At 46.0% G+C, this 24,673-nt stretch overlaps 1 protein-coding gene across 2 annotated transcripts in view; it reads left to right on the forward strand.

The window, feature by feature from the left end:
- Positions 1–24,673, forward strand: part of DMXL1 (Dmx like 1) — a 2,236,090-nt gene that overhangs the window by 659,284 nt on the left and 1,552,133 nt on the right. For both annotated transcript variants that reach the window (XM_086961064.1, XM_086961065.1), the window contains exon 12: positions 19,115–19,793. In XM_086961064.1, coding sequence (XP_086817190.1) covers positions 19,115–19,793 — 679 coding nt within the window. The remainder of the gene's footprint in view (positions 1–19,114; positions 19,794–24,673) is intronic.

Here is a 24,673-nt window from a genome sequence, read left to right on the forward strand (position 1 = left end):
ATGCTTCCAATGCTGAAGGTGATAGTTCACATCTATGTGTGGTTAATCTTCTAAACGAGTTATTCTATCTCTCACCTACAACGGTAGATGACTTTTTGTCTACAGAAATAGATTTAATGTTTTCTCCAAGCCCGAACACTGACTTTTGATTTGGCACACAGTGTACCGTGAAGACTCTGAATCTGACCTTCATTTTTCAAAACAGAGACTAACTTTGGAACTTTTACCCATGAGTACATTTTTTTCCCAATTTAGTATTTTTTCATTTTTGGCACCGTAATATGCTTATAGTAGAACTATTCATAGAGAACAGAATTCTTTGAACAACTTCCAGAGACAATATGTCACCTTGTCAATAACAATTGTTTTATGTAACTTGACATGAAATGGTTTCAGCCCTTTTTTCTTTTGTATTTTTACGAACCATTTCATAATGTATTCACTCATGTTCATTCATATGTCAACATATGCTTAGAATGAAACATTGTACAACACCATTGCATTTTATGCATAGCAACTCTTGTTTGCATGTTTAAAAATATGTTTTTAGTATTAAATATTTTTATTGATGGCTTATAATGCAGAGGACAACATTGAGGGCCTACAACCCAGTGGGCCAACAAACCCAGTGGGCCAGCCAATCATAGTCCGGATCTTCAGGTCAAGGTACGAAGCAAGTAAGAAATCGAATGTTAAACACAACAAGCCGCCTACAACCCAACAGGGCCGGCCGCGTCTGAAGGAATGCAGTAAGCAAGAACCCTTGTTGCCGGTGGTAAACAAGGAGGCTTTGGAGCTGTGAGATGACCCCGAAAGGGCTGCAGGCACTTTGGTATAAGCCACAGATACTCAATAAAAACAGAACAAAAAACACATGGAAACTAGAAAAACCCCAAATGAACCCTCCCCACCCCCACCCAGTCTCCTCTGTGAGCCAACCAAAATGGGGAAAGGGAATAGACAGCGCCTGCTCCTGGATAGTACTCGAGGCCTATCACTACGGGAAATGGTAAGGGGTGCGTGTCTCGCGCTCTCATGGGAGGATAGAAACGTCTTCAGGGATCATTTTCAGGATACGGAGGAATCGTGGGCAGAACAATTCTCGGAATTCAGTAGAGAGTATAGAAAGGAAAGGGCCCAAGTTTTGGCAAAGGTTTCACACTTCCTGACTGCTGTCACAGAAAGCGTTTCCATTGTCAGAAGGTTCCAGAGTTGGAGCACCCAGTGGATATGCTCTGGGACCCTGTCTGATTTCCACCTTGCCAAAATGACCCTAACTGCAGCGTTCAGTGCAAGCGCCATTTGTCTACCCCCTAAGCGAGTGCAGGGTAAAGGTGAGCGTGTCGGGGAGGCCTAAAAGTGTGTAAGCCAGGAGTCGGGGATGAAGGTATTAAAGGCCGCATCAATGTCATCCAGGATCTGTTCCCAATAGCGGATCAGTTTGGGGCAGTACCAAAGTAAATGAATCCATGTCCCACGGCTACCGCATCCTCGCCAGCAGAGGCCATCGCAATGGGGTTGCCATTTAGCAAGTCTGTCAGGGGTATAATACCAATATGTCGCGATCTTAAAGGCAGTTTCCATGTGGCTCGAGGAGAACTTAGTGTGATGTGCGCGGTAAAACACATCCTGCCACTCCTTGCCTGATAGCTCACGTTCTAGTTCCACCTCCCAACGCTTCTATCCCGCAGTGCGATGTCGAGGGAGGGCAATGGAGAGGAAGGAGTACATTTCAGAGAAAAGGTGTTTGTCTTCTTTCTTGGACATTAGACCTTTCTCGAATGGAAGCAATGGGTGAAATGCTAAGGAGCGCGTTGCAGAGTCAGAGACCCAATGAGTCATCTGGGAGTGCAAGTACAGATCGGTCGTGGACAGGTTGTAGTCCGATTGAAGTTCCCTAAAGGAAATTAAGGCCTCTGAGATTGAAAAAGTGCCCCAACCGCTTACAGCCACCTTCGATCCATCGTGAGGCAGCGCCGTTATTCACCCCTGGCTGAAAGGCAGGGTTCATAAAAAGCAGCGTCATGGGAGAAGGAAAAGTGGTCAGATTTGCCTTATGGGCGACTTTGTCCCAAGCAAGTAGTGTGGGCCCGTAATGGGGAGGAGTAGAGGCCCCAAGCACGATCCGGTCTCGGCAGCAACCATACATCATGCCAGATGTGGTGGCCCACTACCGTCTGGTCTATGAAGACCCAGTACTTCTCCGTCATGGGGCGGTTCCACTCCACTAAGAAACGTAACTGTGTGGTGTGGAAATATAGCCTTAAGATTAGGGAAGGCTAGACCTCCGAATTTCTTAGGGCGTTGAAACTGAGTTTTCCGGAGACGCAGTGCAGTTGGGCCCTAATTGCCGCTTGCATCTGTTGTAGGGTGTGCTGGGAGGGGGTTTTAGGGGAAGTGTTTGGAATAAATACAGGACCCGCGGCAGTACGTTCATTTTAACTGCAGCCAGTCTCATTTGGACTTGGCCCTTTTTGCAGGGTCATCCCTGAACTTTTTGCCTTCCTCCTATATTTTTTCTGACCTGTTGGCTATTTTATGACTCTGGGCACTTTACCACTGCTGATCAGTGCTAAAGTGCATATGCTCTCCCTACTGTAAATTAATGTATGTATTGATTAGTGGTTCCATGATCGGATGTTTTGTTTACTTGTCAGACCCTAGTACAGTGCATCGAGTGTGCCCAGGGCGTGTAAATCCAAATGCTGCTAGTGGGCTTGCAGCACTGGTTGTCCCACCCACAGAAGCAGCCTTGTAAAACATGTATAAGGTCTGCCATTGCAGAGCCTGCGTGCAGTCTGGTACTGTCATGCTGACTGGGTAAGTGCACCCACTTGCCAGTCCCTAAACCTTCCCCTTTCTTCATATTAGTCACCCCTATGCTTGGCCCAAGGGCAGGGTGCATTGTAAGTATAAGGTAGGAGAAGCCCTAATGTGTGTGGCATGTCCTAATGGTGATTACAGCCATATTCGTTTTTCACTATTGCAAGACTACCTGTTCTCCATAGGCCAGAATGGGCTGTTAGAATTGTTGCACTTTATAATCATAGAAGACTAAGAGAACATGGTAGAAATTCGAGTTTAGTATGCCTGGACTCAGAATAATAAAATACATCTTTTAGGAAAGTTGATTTTTATATTCTGTTTTTGCAAATACCACTTTTAGAAAGTATGTATTTGCTTGCCTAACCATTTGTGCCTGCCTCTGCGAGGTTGTGTATTCATTTTCTGATAGATACATCTGCCTTGTGGATTCCTCACCTTGTGAATATCCCCCTGCGTCAGCAACGTTCGGAAAATTCTTTGTAGCACGCCGGCGTGGACGACGTCATAGGAGCACGGCATCGCGCGCGACTCCGTCTGACGTCACCAACTCCTTAATATACCTACGTCGGCGTGATGACATCAGTTCCCTTTTTTCCGCCTCGTCGACGCTAACGGTTTCTGGGATCTTCTGTGATTCAGATAGTAACTTGTTGCTATTTTGTGTTACTGTTTCTCTGTCGAGTGTCTGTTCTTCGTTGAGGATGTCCTCATCGAGGAAGACGGGGTTCAAACAGTGCAGATCGTGTACTAGGATGATGTCTATTACTGATCCGCACGACGATTGTTTGTGGTGTCTTGGATCGGACCATGATGTCAAAAGCTGCCGATCCTGCTTCAAGATGAACCCAAAGGCTCTACGAGAATGTGAGGCGAAACTTCTGCTGGCCAAGGTGAAAGGAAAAGAAGCTGGAAGGTCTTCGAGGTCAACATCTAGACGTTCGAGGTCAAAGCAGAAGTCGCAATCGAAGTCGAGATCGGCTTCGAGGTCGAGGTCCAGAGTGAGGTCGAGGTCCAGATCGAAGTCGGCTTTGGGCTCCTCGAAGAAGAAGCACAAGAGTAGGAAGCATAGCTCAAGACATCACTCTGGCAAAGAGTCTCCGGACTCGAAGAGGAAGTCTTCTCGTAAACATCACAAGGACTTTGTGTCAACTTCACCTGAGCGATATTGTGAGGGTTTCCCGGATCCGGAGCAAGAACCGAATCCGGATTTGCGTCATTCTTCGGTGCATGAAGAAGACGAGGAGATTCCTCGGGCACCGACTCCGTTGGTAAACCCAGAGGACCAAGAGGGCCAGGAATAACCGATGCCGGAGCAGCCGATGGGTTCGTACCCTCCCTTTCCTGGTCCTGGACAGGACCCCTCGCATTTCCTTAATGCCATTTTTGGCATTTATACAAAGGGCAATGTACCCCACTGGTGCACCAGCTGGTCCCATGGATCCGTTGTCTTTTAACTTGGGTGTCCCTCAGGCTTACGCTCCAGCACCTTTTATGCCGTTTATGCCGATGCCTTATACACCTTGGCTCGGTACGGCGCCGCCGAGGTCATCGACTCCGCACACGGCTTCGCCGGCTCCGGAGCGACCTCGAGAACTGGAGGTACGACGCCGGTTCGAGATTCTCGTCCTCCAGCTGTCCCGGCTCCTCGTTCGACGCTGCTCCGGCTCCGTCGGAGTAGTCACCGGATCCGACGACTTCGATTCGTCTGGAGTGGTCGAGGCGCAGAGCTCAACGCCTCATGGAGGAAATGGAGTACGAAAATCCTGAAGTAGAGGAAGGAGAGCTTCTGGGTCAAAGGGACTGTTTTGAGGACCTACATAGTGCTAGTGGCCTGGAACTCTCTCCTGAGTGGGGTTTGCCATCAGTTTCTGATGCACCATTAAGGTCGCACCCTACCATGTCGTCATTAAGAAGGCTGCGGAGCTGCTTAATCTGACTTTACCTACCGTTGAGTTCAAGCCTAACATCCTCACGGAGGATTTGCATTCGCCTTCCTCTAATATAGAGCCTACACTCCCATTCACTGAGGCTTTGACTGAGCCAATAATGGAGGTATGAAAGAAACCATTGACTGCTCCTGCGGTATCCAGGTCGGTGGCAAGACGTTATAGGGTGGCCCCTGGTGACCCTGAGTTTCTGTCTTTGCATCCTTCACCGGAAAGTCTGGTTGTGCTGGCCGCTTGTTCCAACAGGTCAGCAGGGTTTTTTTCATAGGTGCTAGCAGATAAAGACTCTAAAAAATTGGACCAGTCTGCAAAAAAGATTTTCTCCTCGGGTAGCATGGCTCTTAAATCTACCAATGCTACTTGCCTACTGGGGTGATATATTCATGCTTTGATGGACTCTGTGAAACAGTTGTCAACTAAGCTTCCGGAGGAAGATCGAAAGAACTTCAATGAAGTAGTCTCTGATACTCAGGCGGCGGCCCGCCAGGTTATTCAGAGTGGCATGGACACGACGGACTCTGTGGCCAGGATAATGGGCTCTACTGTTGCCACAAGAAGAGCCGCATGGCTTAAGTCTTCTGAATTTCCAGCAGATGTACAGTCTACTCTAATAGACTTACCATTTGACTTAACTGGCCTCTTTGGAAAAAGCGGATGTAGCGTTGGAGAGGTTCAAAGATAGCCGGGTGACAGCAAGATCTTTGGGCCTGCTGGCTAGAGGCTCTACCACCAGGAAGTTTAGGGGATTTGGTGGATCCACTTTTTGTCCCTATAAACAAGGCCAGTAGCAGCAGCAGCAGCAGAACCCATTGTATAAGTCTTACAGAGGTAGACAAAAGAGTTGTGCTTGTGGACGCCAAGCCTCCTCCTCCTCTACTTCCTCCTCTAACAATCATCACCCACCCGCAGCAGCAAAGCAGCCCTAGATCAGCCATTCCGGATCATGCGGATCCAGTAGAGGGTCGGCTTACTCATTTTCTACGGGATTGGGAATCGGTTACATCAGATCTTTGGGTTCTCAATCTCGTAGAAAATGGGTATGCACTTCCTTTTCAGGAGTTCCCTCCCGATTAACCTCCTTGCCAAGGTTATTGTTCGGAGGACCACCTGCTTCTCCTGAAGGAAGACGTCCTGGCACTGTTCAGAAAAGGTGCGATATAGGTGGTTCCAGAGCAGGAAAGGGGTCAGGGGTACTACTCCCGGTATTTCCTGATCCCCAAGAAGGATGGCAGGTTACATCCAATCCTGGACCTCAGGATTTTGAACCTCTATCTCAAACATGAGAAGTTCAAAATGCTCACACTTGCACAGGTTCTTCAAGCGCTGATGGAAGAAGACTGGATGGTGTCGATCGACTTGCAGGATGCGTATTTCCACATCCCCATTCTGAAGTCGCACAGAAAGTATCTCCGTTTTACGGTGGGATCGCAACACTACCAGTTTGCGGTCCTTCCGTTTGGGCTTACTACTGCACCTCGAGTTTTCACCAAGGTGGATGGCTGTGGTGGCTGCACATCTCAGAAGGTCGGGGATTCCAGTATTCCCGTACCTGGACGATTGGCTAACCAAAGCGGAATCTCCAGAGACAGTGCTCAGTCATCTGCACAACTGTGTGTCGTGCATTCCCTCCTCGTCAAAGGATTCGCGACATACAGGGAATGATTCCCTTGTTTTGCAATGGAGCGGTTGTTCCAGTCCTGAAGGTTCTTTACCTGCTCGGTCTGATGGCTTCTTGCATTCTATTGGTCAACCATGCACGCTGGCACATGAGGGCACTCCAGTGGTGCCTCCGCAGGCAGTGGTATCAGCACAACGGAGATCTTAGGGAGTCAGTCAGGATCTCCAGAGAAACTGCGGCAGATCTGTCTTGGTGGAGCATGGAAGGCAATCTGTCTCAAGGGAAGCCTATTCAACTACCTCCTCCGGTGACCACCGTGATTACGGATGCATCCACTCTAGGGTGGGTTGCTCATCTGGGGGATCTGGAGGTCAAGGGTCTTTGGTCTCCAGAGGAAAGGTTGCTTCACATCAACCTTCTAGAATTGCGGGCAATACGTCTGGCGCTCAAGGCCTTCCTCCCTTCCTGTTGCGGTCAGTCAGTTCAAGTCCTGACTGACAATACGACCGCGATGTGGTATATCAACAAACAGGGAGGAGTGGGGTTGTGGTGTCTCTGCAGAGAGGCTCTGCGACTCTGGTCCTGGGTTCAGGACCATCAGATTTGTCTGATGGCAAATCACCTGGCCGAAGTTCTGAACGTACGTGCAGACAGACTCAGTCGGCGGTTCTCGGCCGATCACGATTGGAGGCTCCATCCAGAGGTAGTTCGCTACATCTTTCGGATGTGGGGAACTCCTCGGGGGGATCTGTTCGCCACTCACGAGAATGCTGACTGCCCGTCATTCTGCAGTCTCCAGTTTCCGATGCAAGGAGCCTTGGGGGACGCGTTTCAGTTGAGTTGGGGCTCACAACTCCTTTACGCGTTTCCTTCCATACCTTTGATTCCTCTGGTTCTGAGGAAGATTCGCCAAGACCGGGCCCAAGTCATATTGATCGCCCCGGATTGGCCAAGAAGGGTGTGGTACACGGATCTTCTCTACCTCTCCTCTCACCCGCCGCTCCGTCTCCCTTTCAGGGCAGACCTCCTCTCTCAGATGCCTGGAGATTGAACGGGGCAACTTGAATTCCTTTTCTCTCCCTCACGATGTGGTGGATGTCATTCTTTCTGCCAGGCGTGACTCCACTAAGTCCATCTATTCTTATAGGTGGTCTAAATTTGTCACTTGGTGTGGGGAGAGGGCTGTTGACCCTTTGAAGGCTCACTTGTCTCACATTTTACAGTTTGCACTTTCTCTGGCGCAGCAAGGTTTTGCTGTTGCCACAGTCAAGGGTTATCTTTCTGCTTTATCCTCATTTCTCTGTTTGCCGGATCAGCCCTCTCTTTTTAAGTCTCCTGTGGTTTTAAGATTTTTGAAGGGTTTTACTAATAAGTTCCCTCCTACTCCTTTTATTGTTCCTCATTGGGATTTGAATCTTGTTTTAAGCTATTTGATGGGTTCTCCCTTCGAACCCTTGCACAAGTGTCCCATGAGGCTTTTATCTTTTAAAACGGTCTTCTTGGTTGCAATTACCTCGGCAAGGAGGGTAAGTGAGCTTCAAGCTCTTAGTTCCAAGCCCCCATGCATGCTGAAAGAATGGTACTCAGGACCAGGGCTGCTTTTCTCCCTAAGGTGGTAACTCCCTTCCATCTAGGACAATCCATTACCCTTCCTACCTTCTATCCTCCCCCTTACCCTTCCAAGGAGGAGGAGAGGCTTCATCGCTTGGACCCTAAGAGAGCAGTCCGTTTCTATCTCGATAGGACTAAAGACTATCGTATGGATGATCAGCTCTTCGTGGGTTTTGCTGGCTGCAAAAAGGGCAGAGCGGTGCACAAGTGCACACTTTCCGGATGGATAATCCTGTGCATCAAGATTTGCTACTCTCTGGCGGGTAAGGACCCTCCTGAGGGTATCAGAGCTCATTCAACTAGAGCAAAGTCTGCAACATCCGCTTTGTCTAGAGGTGTTTTTGTTAAGGACATTTGCAGGGCCGTGACTTGGGCCTTCCTCCACACTTCCGCGAAGCACTACTGCTTAGATACCCAGGTGAGGAGGGACGGCCACTTCGCGCGATCTGTCCTCCAAGATTTCCTGGTATAGCAGAGTGTACACCCTCCTTCGGGAGTGGGGACTGCTGTGGGACTCTATTCACAAGGTGAGGAATCCACAAGGCTGATGTATCTATCAGAAGAACAAGTTACTTACCTTCGGTAACTCTTTTTCTGGTAGATACAGTATCTGCCTGTGAAAAGATAAGCTAGACTACTGAAAAACAGCACCTACTTCTCACCTCGTGCTACACTTAGGTTAGGTACACTGGGGTAGAACTAGCTAGAAGCACCAGTTGAGTATTCACATTTTAGCCTGTGTTATTTATGTATGTATTTTTATGAATATATGTCATAGCTACAAATCATGCTATTGCAGTGTTATTTTATCTTACTGCTAACGCTGTACGTATTATACTTTGCAATCTGTTTTACGATTTGTAGCAGTTCATATCTCTTGCACGAGAAATAAGACTGTTCAATAAACCCTTTTTATTGAAACGCCCGTCTATCTATTTCTGTGTAAACTCTGTAGAAACGAAGCATGCACGATTGACTGAGTGAAACTGTTTTCTATTGTTTCCACGATTCTGAGACTGTTCCGATTCTAAATCGAAACAAAGTTGTCATATTTATGTGGTTGTCAGAAACTTATTCCTTCTTGTTTATTTGAGAAGTTTCTAGTGACCTCTGAGTTAGCTGGCACACACAAGTAATTAAGTTTAATGTACTCGATAGAGACAAACTGACCTCAGTCCTATGTCAAAACTATAGTGTATATTAATCCAATGTGCAGCGCCTATCAGGGATATAGGAACTACACTACATAAAGCTTTTGACCTTCATCCTGAAGTCTGCAAAGTTTATCTTGGCAGCCAGGCGGCCCTCAACCAAGATAGTATACGCCTGCTGTTGTCAAAAATTAGTAAAATATTGTACAGAAAAGTCTGTTGACTGTCTTTCTGATATTCTTCTACTTATTCCTACCCTTGCCCAGCAGGGGTCTGCTGTGGGCACTCTCAAGGGTTATATTTCTGCTCTTTCTGCTTTCTTGCTGCTGCAAGTCCTCTGCTGTAAATAGGCTCCTGAAAGGGCTTGACATATGTTTCCTCCTACGCCCTTTATTATGCCTCAATGGTATCTGAATCTAATTCTCTCTAGGCTCATGGGTGCTCCTTTTGAGCCAAAACATTTGTCCCTTCAGGATGCTTAACCTCAAAACAGCATATCTAGTGGCAATATCATCTACCCGGAGGGTGAGTGAACTGTAGGCTTTATTATCCATGCCTCCAGATCTCATGATATTTCTTGATAACGTGGGTCTTTGCACCCGAGCCTCTTTCCTTTCTAAGGTGTTGACCCTTTTTCATTTGCGTCAGTCGGTCACACAGCCCAACTTTTATGCTCCTCCACATCCCTCTGAAGAAGAGGAGTTTCTCCATTATCTGGACCCAGAAAAAGCGATGTTGTTCTACCTTGAACGCAGGAAAAAGTTCTGGGTGGACGACCAACTCTTTGTGGGCTATGTGGGAGCTAAAAAAAAAAGTCAGGCAGTGGAGAAACAAACCATTTCACACTGGGTCATCATCGGTTTTAAGATGCTACGCGCTGGCTATTAAGCAGCCCCCTTGAGGGCTTACATGCCTATTCCACCAGGGGGTAGGCTATGGAGCGTTAGCGCTTGGAGTGCCAGTCCCTGAAAATCTGTCAGGCTGCAACGTGGGTTTCCCTGCACACGTTTGCTAAACACTACTGCCTGGACAGTCTGGTCCGCAGGGATGGGCATTTTTACCTGTGTGGTCCTGCAGGACGTTCTAGTCTACAAATTTGTCCGCAGCTCACGGCCAGGATATATGACTTGGGTATCTATTCAAAGGTTAGGAATCTGCAGCTAGACGTCTCTATCAGATGAACATGTTACTTAACTTTGGTAACGCGTTATCTGGTAGAGGTAATATCTAGCTGCATATTCCTTGCAGACCCGCCCATGCCTCCCTGTTCTGCGAACTCATTTATAGGGCTATGGTTGCTCAATTTTCAGGGCCCGAGTTTGGACCCACACTAGTCTGTTCACTTCATGGCTCTTCGCTTCCGGTGTGGAAAGCATGAAAAGTAGCCAACGTCTGCGCGCCTGGGAGGCGCCTGTATAGGTGACCATGACTTCACATCCGGTGCTGACAACACCATGTGGAACTAAACTGAGGCACCTGACGGCACGCAGGGGTACTGCTTGCTCATAAGTTTCCGGATTCAGTCTGACACCTGGGAAATTTAAAGGTAATGAATCTGCTGCTAGATTTTGTCTCTACTAGATATTGCATTACAGAAGGTAAGCGACTTGTTCTTCCCAAATTAATGTTCTGGCGCATCAGGCAGTCCACTTTGCCTTCAGAGCTTTCCTGCCAGGCCTACACACAGAGTTCTGATATTGACAGACAATATGATTGACAACTGTTGTTAAAAGCCCAAGCTATATGGCATTGGTTGCTGGCCAGAAATCTAACTCTTTAAACAGTGCACCTGCCAAGTCTCCAAAATTATCAAGCAGACCTATTCAGCAGACACTTGTACAAAAATCACAAGTGAGAGCTTGACTGCAATGTCTTGTATTTTGTCTTTCAAGATTGAGTTTTCCCAGCAATAGACTGATTTGCCAATGGCAAGACGCGAAATGGCTGAAATACAATCCAGAATGTGGGACCCACAGTCGATGGGCAGTGCTCTTTTGATGACTTGTTTGAACAGATTTCTATACACTTTTCTACTGATACCACTAATACTACCAGTCATTTTGAAGTTTAAAACATTTTCCACAACCATGAGTCTCATAGCTCCTGAGTGCTCAGGAGAATACCGGGTTCCAGAGCAAGTTCACGTATCACTCAAACCCCACAAGGGACTACCATGCAGCTACAATTTACTATCCAGGATGGGAAGAACATCCAATACCAAACATACAAAGTGAATTTGGCAGCATGGCTCCTGAAGTCATACAGTATGGATACTTAACTCTACTACCAGACTGTACACAGATTCTGAAGGAAGCAAAGAGACCATCTACTAGAAGCTCCTATGCTTTTAAATGGAAAGAATTTGTGATTTGATGACTTAGCATTAATCTTGATCCACTCATGCCTGGAGAATGTTATTCTGTCTTACCTGTTGTGTTTATAATACTCAAATCTGCAATTCTTCAACAAGGTTCATGTACCTGACATCACTGCTCACCGTGAAGTACCAAATCAAGGTTCATTCCTTACACTTCTGAAGATGCATAGTTTTTTAATTTTTTTATTTCTTATTGGTTTTAACAATTTAACAACCACAACGTTGCATTTCATCTAGAAAGGAGCCTAAGTATAAACAATTTGACATCACCAAAACATTCGATGTTTAGCTATGCCATAGTCAGTTGCACATCTCCAGCATACGTACCCCCCAGGCGTCCGGCAGGCCAATGTGTTCAACTGGCGGGGTCTCACTCATTGGCAATTGTAAATAGACACGGAAGGGTGACCCGATATCCTTGAGGTATATGGCAAGGATCTGTAGGTGCGCATACTCATCGCCCACCTTTTCGCAAAGGCTCATACTCCCCAACCACTGGTGGATGGGCACTCCCCCTGTGCAACGCTATTTCCCGCTTACCGAGCAGTAGTGCCAGTGAGACCAGTCAGCTGTAAGTATGTGGAATGTTGAGGCAATATCCCATCAGTGCCATTAGGCCGTCGGGTGTGAGGTCGCTACTGGTCGTGGCTGAAATGTGGTCAAACACTACCACCCAAAAGGCATGTAAAATTGGGCATGTCCAAGTGAAGCGTGCAACATACGCTCCCTCCTCTGTGCATTTCAAGCTTCTATTAGACCAAGTGTGATCGAAGGCTGCAATCGCAGCCAGTGAAAAGTAATAACGGCTAAGGAATTTAAAATGCAGGAGTTTGTGTTGCTGGCTCACTTATATGCGCAGTGTTTGTGTACAACAGTATGCCCACATTTTATTTGTAATCCTCCTCCCCCCGGTTCTGTCTCTCATGTCTCTCGTACCTGTTCAGCGGTGTACAGTCTCAGTGCAATGCATGCTCGGGATATTCTTGAGGTCATGTGGGCTTCTCCAGCATCCGTCAAGGTTAATGTTAATGGGGGAAAGTCTACCGGGGGCAATGGGTATGTGGAAATCCGTGCTCTCAAGGTGTTACACAGTCGTCCAAATATGAAACTGTCCATATGGGACACGTCCCCGTCCCATGGGCCCTCAACCAAAGGTGTGATATGTCCATTTTGAAACAGGTCTCCCATTGTGTGTATATTGTGCCGATGTAGCGTACGTAGCACTAATTTCCCCAGAGTAAGCGGGAGCCAAGGGTTGTTGTTTACCATATAGAGTTAGATAGGAGGACCCCTCCACCCCCCCCAAGTATGCATAGCAGGTGCATTCAAGGATTATGGCGGGACCTGCAGATACAGACTCCCATATAACGGCGAATTTCTGATATAAAAGGTACGAGAGGTATCAACGCTTTGAAAAAATGAGAAACATTTGAATTCCGCTCTTACGGCTCCAAGTATCCCCTTGTTTTAAGAATTTTGTATACAAAAAATATCTTCGTGAAGCCTGCTGCATGCGGACTCGAAAAATTGAAATAAATTAGAAATCAGCAATATTCTGAAGGCCACAAAAAGAAATCCATCAGATATTCATAAATGAATTAATCAATAAACTGAAGGTTTTGTTTAGACTACGCCCTATAGGTCCTCGACCAGAATGAAACAATTTGTGGTCTGAGAGTCTCCCTTTAACCACACAAGATCCATTTTAAGAGAAGCCTTTTATTACTAGACCGCCCTACCTACATACCTTTGAAATAGGGACGGTTGTCGAGAATCCTTCTATGGTATTTATTTAAATATTGTTGCGAATGACGGTCCCCTGATGATGGCAGTTTGCCGAAACGCGCGTAACTTCGATCCACCGCATTGCCTACCTCAATAGAACATAAACCATATCCTCAATATATAAAAACTATTTTTTTTGTCTTTTGTTATGTGTTTTTCTTTTTTCCAACTCTGTCAATTGATGTGCATTTATGTGATAAAATATAATGAAATAATTGTTGAATATTCGGATGTATTGATGCTAATGACTGAATAATAAAGTATAAAACAAAAAATAAAATATATATTTTTCTACAAAAGTCTGGAATGTTTTAAATCAATTATATGTGGTTGCTACTGCTTTAAATGTCTCTTTTCATCTAAAACAAGATGGCATGTAAAAATTGAATGCTTGCTATAGTTCCTTTTTCACATTAATATGTATTCCCTACGTATAGCAAGTTTAGCAATTGTAGGGGTCCCTTGTTTTTCCAAACCTCATAGCAGGTGCCACCATGCCCAGCATGTAGTGGATACCATCTGTATATACTCAGCATCAAGTGGTATGCCCTTAGGTAATATCTGAGAGTGTAGAATACCCTCCAGTAGAGCATAAGTAAGTAAGGTATCCAGGCGTCCGGCTGGTACAAGCTGTATATGTAGTGGCACTGTCCTGCCAAGTAATAAAGGTGCCGGTCCAGGACCCCATGTTCCCCAATCTCATAAGGAAGCAGGAGCGTGTTCCACCGAATACAGGGGCAAGCCCATGCCCAGAGCAGTCATATCAGGGTTCTGCTGAGTGTGCTGAAGAAATGTTGGGACAATGGTAAAGGGATGTTGAAAAAAGGTAATAGAAATGGGACAGGACAACCATTTTTATAATTGCCACATGTCCCGCCATGGATACGGGGAGGCAGATCCAGCGATCCACTTGCAGTTTAAGATCACCTAGTGCTGGGTTGTAGTTACGTTGCAAGACTTGCTCCTTGCTTCTATGACTGTGTATTCCCAAGTATTTCGTAAGGTCGAAGGCCCACTTAAGGGGAAGCTCAACCGGGGGTGGATGAGTTGCTTCTTTGAGTGGGAACATTTCTGACTTATCCCAGTTTATCCGAAGGCCTGAGAGCTCTCCAAATCGTGGGGGAAGATTGAGAAGAGGATCACAGATAAATAACAAGATGTTATCTGCATATAGCGACATCAAAAGGGACCCATGGGTAAGCTGCAATCCACGATGCAGATGACACTCCTGCATCGCCCGGACCAATGGGTCCATTGCCGTGATGAATAAAAGGGGGGGACAGTGGACACCCCTGCCGGTGCAGCGAAAAATTGGGAACACCTCTGACAAGGTGATGTTCACCCTTATCAGCCCCAGTGGGTCAGTTATAGGAGCATAATTAGCACTATGAACGGTGGGATACAAAGTTTACCCTGAACAGCCCTGAGGAAAGACCACTCAAGAGAATCAAAGGCCTTTTCCGTGTTTCTTTGGTTGAACCGTCTTGTCACTCACAAGAATGTGCACTGCCCATCGTTCTGCAGTCTCCAGTATCTGCTGCTGGGAGCGTTAGGGGAATTGTTTCATCTAGATTGAGGCTCTTGACGTCTTTATGCGTTTCCTCCCATACCCTTGATTCCTCAAGCTCTGAGGAAGATTCACCAAGACCGGGCCCAAGTCATATTGTTTGCCCTGGATTAGCCAAGACGTGTGTGGTACACAGACTTCCTTCACCTCTCATTGCACCCACCCGACGCTCCATCTCCCTCTCAGGCAGACCTCCTCTCACAGTCGCATGGGCAGGTTCTACACCCCCACCTCCAGAACCTGCACCTTCATGCCTGGAGATTGAACGGGGCAACCTTAGTTATTTTACTCTCCCACCGGATGTGGTGGATGCTATCTTATCGGCCAGAAGACACTCCATCAAATCAATCTATTTCTGTAGATGGGCCAGGTTTGTTAAGTGGTGTGGAGAGAGTTCTAATGATCCCTTGAAGGCTCATTTGTCTGATGTTTTTAGTTTTTCTCTTTCCTTGGCCTGGCAGGGTTGTGCTGTGGCGACTGCCAAAGGGTTCTTGTCGGCTTTATCATCCTTCCTTGGTTTCCCAGACCAACCATCGTTGTTTAAGTCTCCTATAGTCATGAGGTTCATTAAGGGCCTTACTAATAGATTCCCTCCCACTCCTTTTATCATGCCTCAGTGGGAATTAAATGTAGGTCTTACTTTCCTGATGGGTTCTCCTTTCAAGCCTCTTCATAGTTCTCCATTGAGGCTTTTTACTTTCAAAACAGTTTTTCTGATTGATATTACCTCCGCCAGGAGGGTAAGTGAGCTTCAGGCTCTTAGTTCTAAACCTCCCTTTACATCCATTTATGGAGAGAAGATGCTCCTTTTCATTTAGAAAAGGGGGTGGTGATGGACAGAGTATCTGAATTAAACAGAACACTCATACCCAGTCAACAGATCAGGGCTTGATCCATCACCGTTTTTTAGCTCGCTGCACCATCCCAGCTCAGAACCTGGCTACATGCAAATTAGTCTGTCCCTGGCCCAGTGCATCATGGGAACAGGGCAGACCAAACTACCAAGCCAATTCTTATACTGGGAAGGAAACAAGCTTCCGGGGACCGGTTTCTGGCATTACAGCCGTCTTCGGCCCGGCTTGCTTGAATAACCACCCCCTTTTCTGAATCCTTTTCATTTAGGGCAGTCAATCACCTTACCTACTTTTCATCCTCCCCCTCACCCTTCGAAGCAGAAGTGGAGATGTCACTGCCTGGACCCTAGGAGGGCGGTCAGATTTTATCTGGAAAGAACCAAGGACTTGAGGCTTGATGGCCAGCTCTTTATTGGTTATGTGGGAAGAATAAAGGGCAAAGCTTTCCACAAGTGAACGCTTTTCAGGTGGATCATCTCGTGCATCAAGATCTGCTACGCCTTGGCCCAGAAGGAACTGCCTGAATGTATTAGAGCTCATTCCACTAGATTTAAGTCTTCTTCTTCGGCTTTGGCTAGAGGTGTCCCTGTTGTAGACATCTGCAAGGCGGCAACTTGGGCCTCCCTCTACACCTCTGCGAGGCATTACTGCCTGTATTCATGGGTGATGAGGGATGGCCATTTTGCATGTTCTGTGCTGCAGGTTTTTTTGGTTTAATGAGACAGACACCCTCCTCCGGGAGCGGGACTGCTTGGGGATTCAATTCAAAAGGCGAGGAATCCACAGGCAGATGTATCCATCAGAAGAACAGGTTACTTACCTTCAGTAACGCTTTTTCCGGGGGGGACAGTAGCTGCCTGTGGATTCCTCACTGACCCACCAGCCTCCCTGTTGTCTGCCTTCCTATACCGATTTTTTTTTTGTATTACATTCCTGGTATTTCATTGTCTTTTGAAATGATATGTAGCTTGTTGTTAGGAAATGTCTAGTATTTGCAGCATCCTTTCTCCTTTGAATAACATACTATGTATATGGGTGCATATATTATATACTATGTATACTTGCAAAATGTTGTCGGTTCACCCGTTCGCCTCGAAGGCATGGAAAAAATGGGTAGAACAGATGTCAGAATGCGGACGAGGTCTTCTTATGGCTCTGATGATGTCATACTGAGTCACGAGCGGAGCCGGGCTTTTGTGATGTCATCGTTGACGTGGGAGAGCTATCAAAACGTTTCCGCTGAATGCCTGCGCAAGGGTAATTCGAAAGGTGAGGAATCCACAGGCAGATACTGTATCCACCAGAAAGTGTTACCGAAGGTAAGTCACTTGTTCATATATCATTTTAACTGTGAATTTGCTTACACGAAAATGAGGGTGCATGGCATCCTGTTCTATGTTTTACTGCATAAACAAGTTAAAGTAATAACAAACGTGCATTGTTTAACCTGCTATCCAGTCTTCTTCCAGTATGTTATCCTGAACTCTTGATAAGTTTTATGGAGTATGGCCTATATTTATGTGAGCAAGGGAGGCTAGAAGAGCAGAGGTAATGAAAAATGACCAAGATGATGAATCACAAACTCCTTGCTATCCCCGTTTCTTTATTTTTTTAAAGTGTGGCTAATGACAGACTAATCTCTCTACCAGACTTTGTCTTCAAGAAACAAAATAGAAAGATAGCAATGTATAAGAACAGGCTTGGAGTATTTCAAATTTACAACCAACCCGACTATTTGATTGATTATTAGGCATATCAGTTCACTTAAGTAGTGTGCTCAGGCACTTCAGTAGGGTGCAACATTTTCCTTTTCTATCGTTTCATTAGCACCTACATTTAGGCGCCAATAATGCTTACCTACCAGGACTGCTTCTTCACATGAGTGGTGAAACTAGCTTGGGGGGGTTGTGTTGGGAAAATGAACTAAGAGCCATGTCAGAGCTGGTGAAACATCCAGAGTTTGCTGGCATATGTTTTCCCGTTTGAGTTCCAGAAGGGCACTGACTCTCTAGCCCTGGAAGGATACATGCAGAATTACAGTATTGTTTGCAGCTACACCCATCCTTCCTGCTTAGATTCTTCCCCTGCAGCCACCAAATCGCCTTCCTCTTAGGTAGATGTTTTGGCATTCTCCTCCTCTGGCCTTCCCTCATCTGACAGCGCCAGAGGTCGTGAGTTAGCCATGGCACCCGCAGTCCCTGCCCACAGCAGTGGGGCATCATCTGTCCTCTGACCAGGACATTTCTCATCCTCTTTAGTGATGTGCCAGGGGTTTTGGAAATCAGAATCTCATGAGACAAAATTCTGCCTTGTAAACTAGTGTCAAGAGTGTGTAGTTAACGCTTCTTAGTCCAATGCAAGCTTGATGTCTGGAAAATGGGGCTCAGTGTTTGTTATGTTTCTGTATTTTAGCTGCTCTGCAATCTTTTAAGTTGGGAAGTGATGATCATCCATAAACGTAGTCCATGTTGCCTTCCAAACCCAGCACATGCCAATGTTATGTATTGCATACTATGTACACATTTTGTTACAAATTACTTACAAACTGTACTTTCATGCTGCCCTATGAAAGAGCCATCTACCGGACTTTAAAACCGGGTGCATAATATCAACTGCCTAAACTGTGCTCTGTTAGTCATAAAATGCATTTAGACTTGGACTGTTAAATATAGTGGGTTAACAATATGACACTGCTTTATTTGGATTACATGAACAACATCTTCCAATACCTTGCCATTCTGTAGCTCCAGACTGGTTCTTCTAGTTGGGCTCTCTCTTGCTGTTGGAGACCTCTTGAGCGGACTGGACAACAGAGATGCACCCCACCTACACCATACATTAATCTACTCAGCTCACCTTCATCCACCTACCATCATTAACTCACTCTCACAGTCACTTTCAGCCACCTGTATAAATCAATCCCTCTCACATTTGCCCACCAACTCATAATCTCTCGCCCAATTACTTCGATTCATCTACCCATTCACATTTACTCTTCCCAAACTCTCACATATACTCACACCATCTGGTCACAAGTAGATTCAATAATAAGTGGGTTTGCATAACCATTGCTTAATTATACTAATTGCTTAGCAATCCCCACTAGCTTGTGTTATTACATGTCAATAGCTGAGTGCACAAAGTTGTGGAACTTTTGTTTGGGTATTTGTAATGTAAGGATAAAGCAAGAAGGATTGGAAAGAGTGGATTTGCCACTGCAGAGATGAACAAGTAGCTTGTGCTAGCGATTTTTTTTTTCTCCATGTTTTACTGAAACAGGGTTCCAAACCATTGTGAAGTAGAAGAGAAAAAATAACATTTAATTTGTTGAACACATGTCACTCTATTTCAATTATTAAAATGTGATCTATCTTTTTAGGTATCTTTTGTGTCTAGAATTCCAGTAGCTTTTCCCACTGGTGATGCAAACTCCCTCTGCAGAAGCATAGTGATGTATGCCTGCACGAAAAATGTGGACCTGGCGATCCAGCAAGGAAAACAAAAGCCTTCCAACCTTCCACGATCCACTTCTATGCTTATTTCATCAGGACACAGCAAATCACCTAACCATGTAAAACTCAGTATCTTCACCCCTAACGTTTTGATGATTTCAAAGCATGCAGATGGCTCATTGAATCAATGGCTAGTCAGTTTTGCAGAAGAGTCCTCCTTTTCTACAGTTCTAAGTATTTGTCACAAATCCCGTTACTGTGGTCATCGCTTCCATCTCAATGACTTAGCATGTCACTCTGTGCTGCCATTGCTCCTCACAACATCGCATCATAATGCTTTACGGACACCAGATATTGATTACGTGAACAGCTATCCTAACTCTTCAACTCCTGTGGAATGGAACCTTCACAATAGAAGCACCGTAACACAGGCATTTCAGGATCCAAATGCGGTGTTTAGTGAGTTGATTCTCTGGAGAGTTGAGCCAGTGGGTCCATTGTCCTACTCAGGTGGTGTTTCGGAGCTTGCACGAATAAATTCTCTTCACGTTTCAGCATTCTCCAATGTGGCCTGGCTACCTACACTAATTCCAAATGACTGTCTCGGTGAGCTAACATTTGTGTTATATTCTTTTGTAAAGCATATCCAAAAGTTGTCTGCTTGCCAGGTTTGTGTATTGTGTGAACATGTTGTATAGACATTGTTTGTTTTTGATGGATACTTATAACTTCAGATTCCTCATCTTGTGAATACTCCCAGGCACCAGACTGGATACGGGAATTTTTCTCAACAACTTCCTCACGCACCAGTAGGTGGCTTCATGTGGCACCGCCTTGGGTCCATCCCACCTCAGAAGTCATATCGTGCCATATCACCCCATATATGCGTTGATGTTGGTTCTTTTCTTTCTGCGCCTTTCAGAGCAGATTCGAAGTTCTCTCCCTCAGTTCTGTCACTTGGCAAAAGCTTTCTCTAAGAGGGTTCAAGAGAGATGTCTACACCTAAACTACAGGTTTTAAACCCTTGCCATAAACAAAAGTCATTAACAAACCGTAATGAGGCCTGTCTCTGATGTGTGGGCTCCATGTGTGACTCTAAATTATGTGATGACTATGTTCAGATGAATCTGAATGCCATTCGAGACTGGGAGGCATATTGGGAGTAGTGCAGAAAGTGTGTAAGGCCCATCTCGATCTAAATCAAGGACTACAATGAGTTTTCACTGTAGGAAGGTCTTTTTCTCTCTCTAAGTCATTAGGCAAGTTAAAGTCAAAGAAAAAGCACAAGAAGTCGAAGCACAACTCTCCTTCTTCTTGCCACTCTTGTCACTAGAAGTCACACAGATATCAGGGTACCTCACAGTCTCGTTCCCAGTCTCCTGCATCAGCTTGTCCTAATCTAACCTGACTTCCTGGAGCCATGGGCAATGCTGCAACAGGTCCAGGTCTCCAAAGAGTCCATTTTGCATTTCTTTGGTACCGTTTCGGCTCCCTCAAGCACACCTCCTGACTCCGAGAGTTCGGTAAGGCTTCCGGTTAGACTACAGTTGCGGGTCCATTGCAAACGGCAACTGTGCCATTCGACCCCTTTCCTGCATCTGTCCTTACTCTGGGGCCGACACATGCTTCAACTCCTCACTCAACACTGACCCCACCCGTTCCTAGTGCATCAACACTGGCACAAGCGCCTTAGGAAGAACCTATTGCCCTATCTGACACAAACACACTGCAATCCCAGCCAAAGTTACACTCACCTCAACTTCGACTCCTGTCTCATTCAGACTCAGAAGGTATGCTTCCTTAGACACAATGGTTCTCAGGCCTAGAACAACACGATGATGATGATGGTGCTGATGAGTCCAGTTATATGAGAAGGAAAATTATTTTTTAGATCTAAAAGATACCAGTGGTCTGTACACATCTCCTGATACTGGTCTCAACTCTCTACCTTGACCTTGCTCAGGAGAATCAGTATCTTTTGCCATGGTTATTAGAAGTCTTGCAGAAATCCTCTATCTACAACTTCCTTAGGTGGAGGTCCAAGCATACGTTCCTACAGAGGTTCTTCAGCCATGGCAGACTTCAGAGCTGCTCCTCCCTTTTAACGAGACCCTCACAGACACCTGGATGGGCACTCGGACAAAGCAATGATCTTACCCCTGTCAACAGACAGATTGTGAGATGACATAGACTGGCTCTGGGGGATTCATCTTTCCTCCTCCCGTCTCCCACACTAGACAGTCCTATAGTGCAAGCATCGACAAGCTTGTTGAATCCTAACTTGCTCCCAAACACACAATCCAAATGAATGGAGAGATTTGGGAAAAGAATGTTCTCCTCGGCCAGCCTTGTCCTCAGATCCGCTATCTCCAATACAAGATGGCGAAGATACTGAAAAGTATATCATCAGGTCAGGCCTGGACACTACCCACTGTTTGTGTAGGACAGTTGGTACCAGTGTGGTGATTCAACACCACACATGGATAGGATACACAGGCTTCTAAAGTGATGTTCAAGCATCGCTACTGGGCATGCCATTTGATGGCATCCATCTCTTCAGAGCCAAAGCAGGCTCAGCACTTTAGGCGCCCATGCAGTGGTTTCCTCAACAGTATCAAACTTTCTTCACCCTCTGAACTTCTTCAAAAAATACAAGTTCTAGATGTTCACCCTGGCACAAGTTCTGTCTGCCCTGCATCCTGGTGACTGAATAGTGACGTTGGACTTGCAGGATGCCCATCTTAACATCCCTACCCTGTAGTCCCACTGGCTTTAGCTGCAGTTTCAGGTTGGCCACTTCCAGCCTTCTGTGCTCCCCTTTGGCTTCACCATACCCCTCATGTGTTCACAAAGAGGTGGTGGAGGTCATTGCCCATCTTCGGCAGTTGGGAATACCAGTCTTCCCATACATAGACGACCGGTTGGTGAAGACAGGCTCACCCTAATTACTCGAGCACCACCTCCAGGACGACAGCCAATCTAGTAGCACCCTTAGGATTCTCCATCAGTGTGCTGAAGTCAAACCTGACTCCTTGGCAGAGGCTCACTTTCATCTGAGCCTTCCTGGATACAGTGTTATTCTGAGCCTTCCCTCTGCCTCAATGAGTCCAGGACATTTGAGCTATGACCCTGATGTTTCAATCTTTGTCCGGCGTCTCTGTGAGAGCAACGCTGAGACTTCTTGGTTTCATGCATCCTGCTAGTGGACCACGCCTGGTGGCACCTGCAATCTTCGTAGTGGGATCTGAATCTCTGTGGGCTCAGCAGCTGGGAAACCTGTCAAATTCCATTGAGGTGTTGAAGGAGACTGTAACAGACTTGCAGTGGTGGCAGCTGGAATGCATTTGGACCAGTAGCAAATCCCTATCTAAACCAGAATTATCATGAAGGATGCATCATTGTTGGTTGGGGAGTTCATCTGGGAAAAGCATAGAGTAGAGGACTCTGGTTCTTTTGCAGCAACCCGTCTGTTGGAGTTGTGGGCGATTTGCTTGGGACTAAAAGCTCTTCTCCTGGCCATGTGGAGAAAATGGGTGCATATTTCAGGGACAACACAACCACCATGTGGTACTGCAACAAGTAAGGCGAGGCGGGGTCTTGTGTCCTGGGCCAGAAGGCTCTTCACCTCAGGAAGTGGCAGGGTTGTCAGGTCATCTCTCTGGTCTTACAACACCTGGCAGAACAAGCCAGACAAACAAGGTCGGCATTGCTAGAGGATCAGGAATGGTGACTATTGCTCTATTCTCTATTGCTGAGAACGTACAATTTTAATAACATGCGTGTTGGCGTTCCCAAGGGAGTGGTACCTCTGAGATGCCTTTCGGCTGGAATAGACTATTGTACGCCTTCCTGTGTCTACCTCTCCTTACCAAAGTTCTGATGAATTTCAGGAATGACCGGGACCAAGTCATCGTAGTGGCTACGGATTGGGCCAGGAGAGTATGGTACCCAGAACTTCGGACCATGAGCATCTGTCCAGTGACTCGGCTGCCACTCTGGGAGGACCTCTTACCACAGTAGCAGGGCAGGATCCTACACCTTGCCATGGTCAACTTACACCCTCATGCTTTGAGCTTGAGTGGCGCCAGTTAACTGCCTTAGATCTTCCTTCCAAGGTAGTGAATGTAATTTAACCTTTTAAATGCGGCCACCGGCCAGTGGCCGACAGCCGAACTACCTCCCCAGTCTGAGTGTTGGCCATGGGCCAACACTTGGTAGGCACCTAAAGGCCCTCAGGAACAGATCAAACCCAAGGTCAATAGGAATCCCCACGCAAGTGCTCCCATTGACCTTCGTTTGATCTCTTCCTGTCGCGGGCTCTAGTCCTAGACAGACAAGTGGGGCAGCGTTTTTATCGGCACAAGTAGGGTTATGCTAGGTGGTAGGTATTTTGTGGATTCATGTGGATTCCGGAAGTTTCTATCAGAAAAAAAGTAAGAAAAAAGCATAATTTCAGGCAAGGTTTGAGGTTTGCTTGGCATTGTGAGTAAAAAAAAAAAAACCTCATGGAAACCACACAAGGCACACCAACCTGGACCTCTCAAGTTGTCTATTTTAAAAAAATGTGCAGGTTTGCTAGGTTTTCCCAGGTGCTGCCTGGGTTAGGGCCCAAAATCCAAAGCTACACACTTTGCCAAAAATGGGCCAGCTTTGAGTGGAAAAATGGGCTATTGCCTGTCGCGGGTACTAGGCCTACCCACTCAAGTGGGGTACCATTTTCATCGGAAGACTTAGTGAAATGCTGGCTGGAAGGATGTTTGTGGCTCCCAGTAGATTACAGAACTTTCCATCAAAGAAATATGAGGGAAATGTGTTGTTTTAGTCAAAGTTTGAGGTTTGCTAGGGATTCTGGTAAAACAACCTGGTGAGAGCCTCCTGGTTTCTACTAGGTGCCTAGTTTTCAAAAATATACAGGTTTTCTAGGTTTCCCTAGGACCCTCTGAGCTAGGGCCCAAAACCCACAGCTGTCCACTTTGCAAAAAACAGGTCTGTTTTGAGTGGAAAAATGTGATGTATCCATGTTGCGTTTAGGGCCATTTCCTGTCACGGGCAGTATGCCTACCCACACAAGTGAGGTACCATCTTTATCTGAAGACATATGAGAGCATAGAATAGTAGGATTTTTGTTATTACCAATTAGATTTTTCTGCATTTGTGCCTTCGAAATGTAAGAAGAGATTTTGAAAAATATCCTTTAAATCATATGCTTGTACGGGTACCCACAAACTCAGAGATATACAAATAACCATTGCTTCTAAACTCCATATCTTGTGCCCATTTCAGAAATACATAGGTTACCTTGATACCTATTTTTCCTTCAACATATTTCACCATATAAATTGGTCTGTTCTCAATACACAATGAAAAACCATTGTATGATGCAGCTCAGTTGTTGGCTCTGCGTACCTTGGGTTATTGGAGAACCTACAACCCCTATATTTCCTCATAACCAAATGGGTCTAGTGAATGTAATGGAACACAGCTGT

Source organism: Lissotriton vulgaris, chromosome 3_1 (genome assembly GCF_964263255.1).
Source record: "Lissotriton vulgaris chromosome 3_1, aLisVul1.2, whole genome shotgun sequence".
Lineage (NCBI taxonomy): Eukaryota > Metazoa > Chordata > Amphibia > Caudata > Salamandridae > Lissotriton > Lissotriton vulgaris.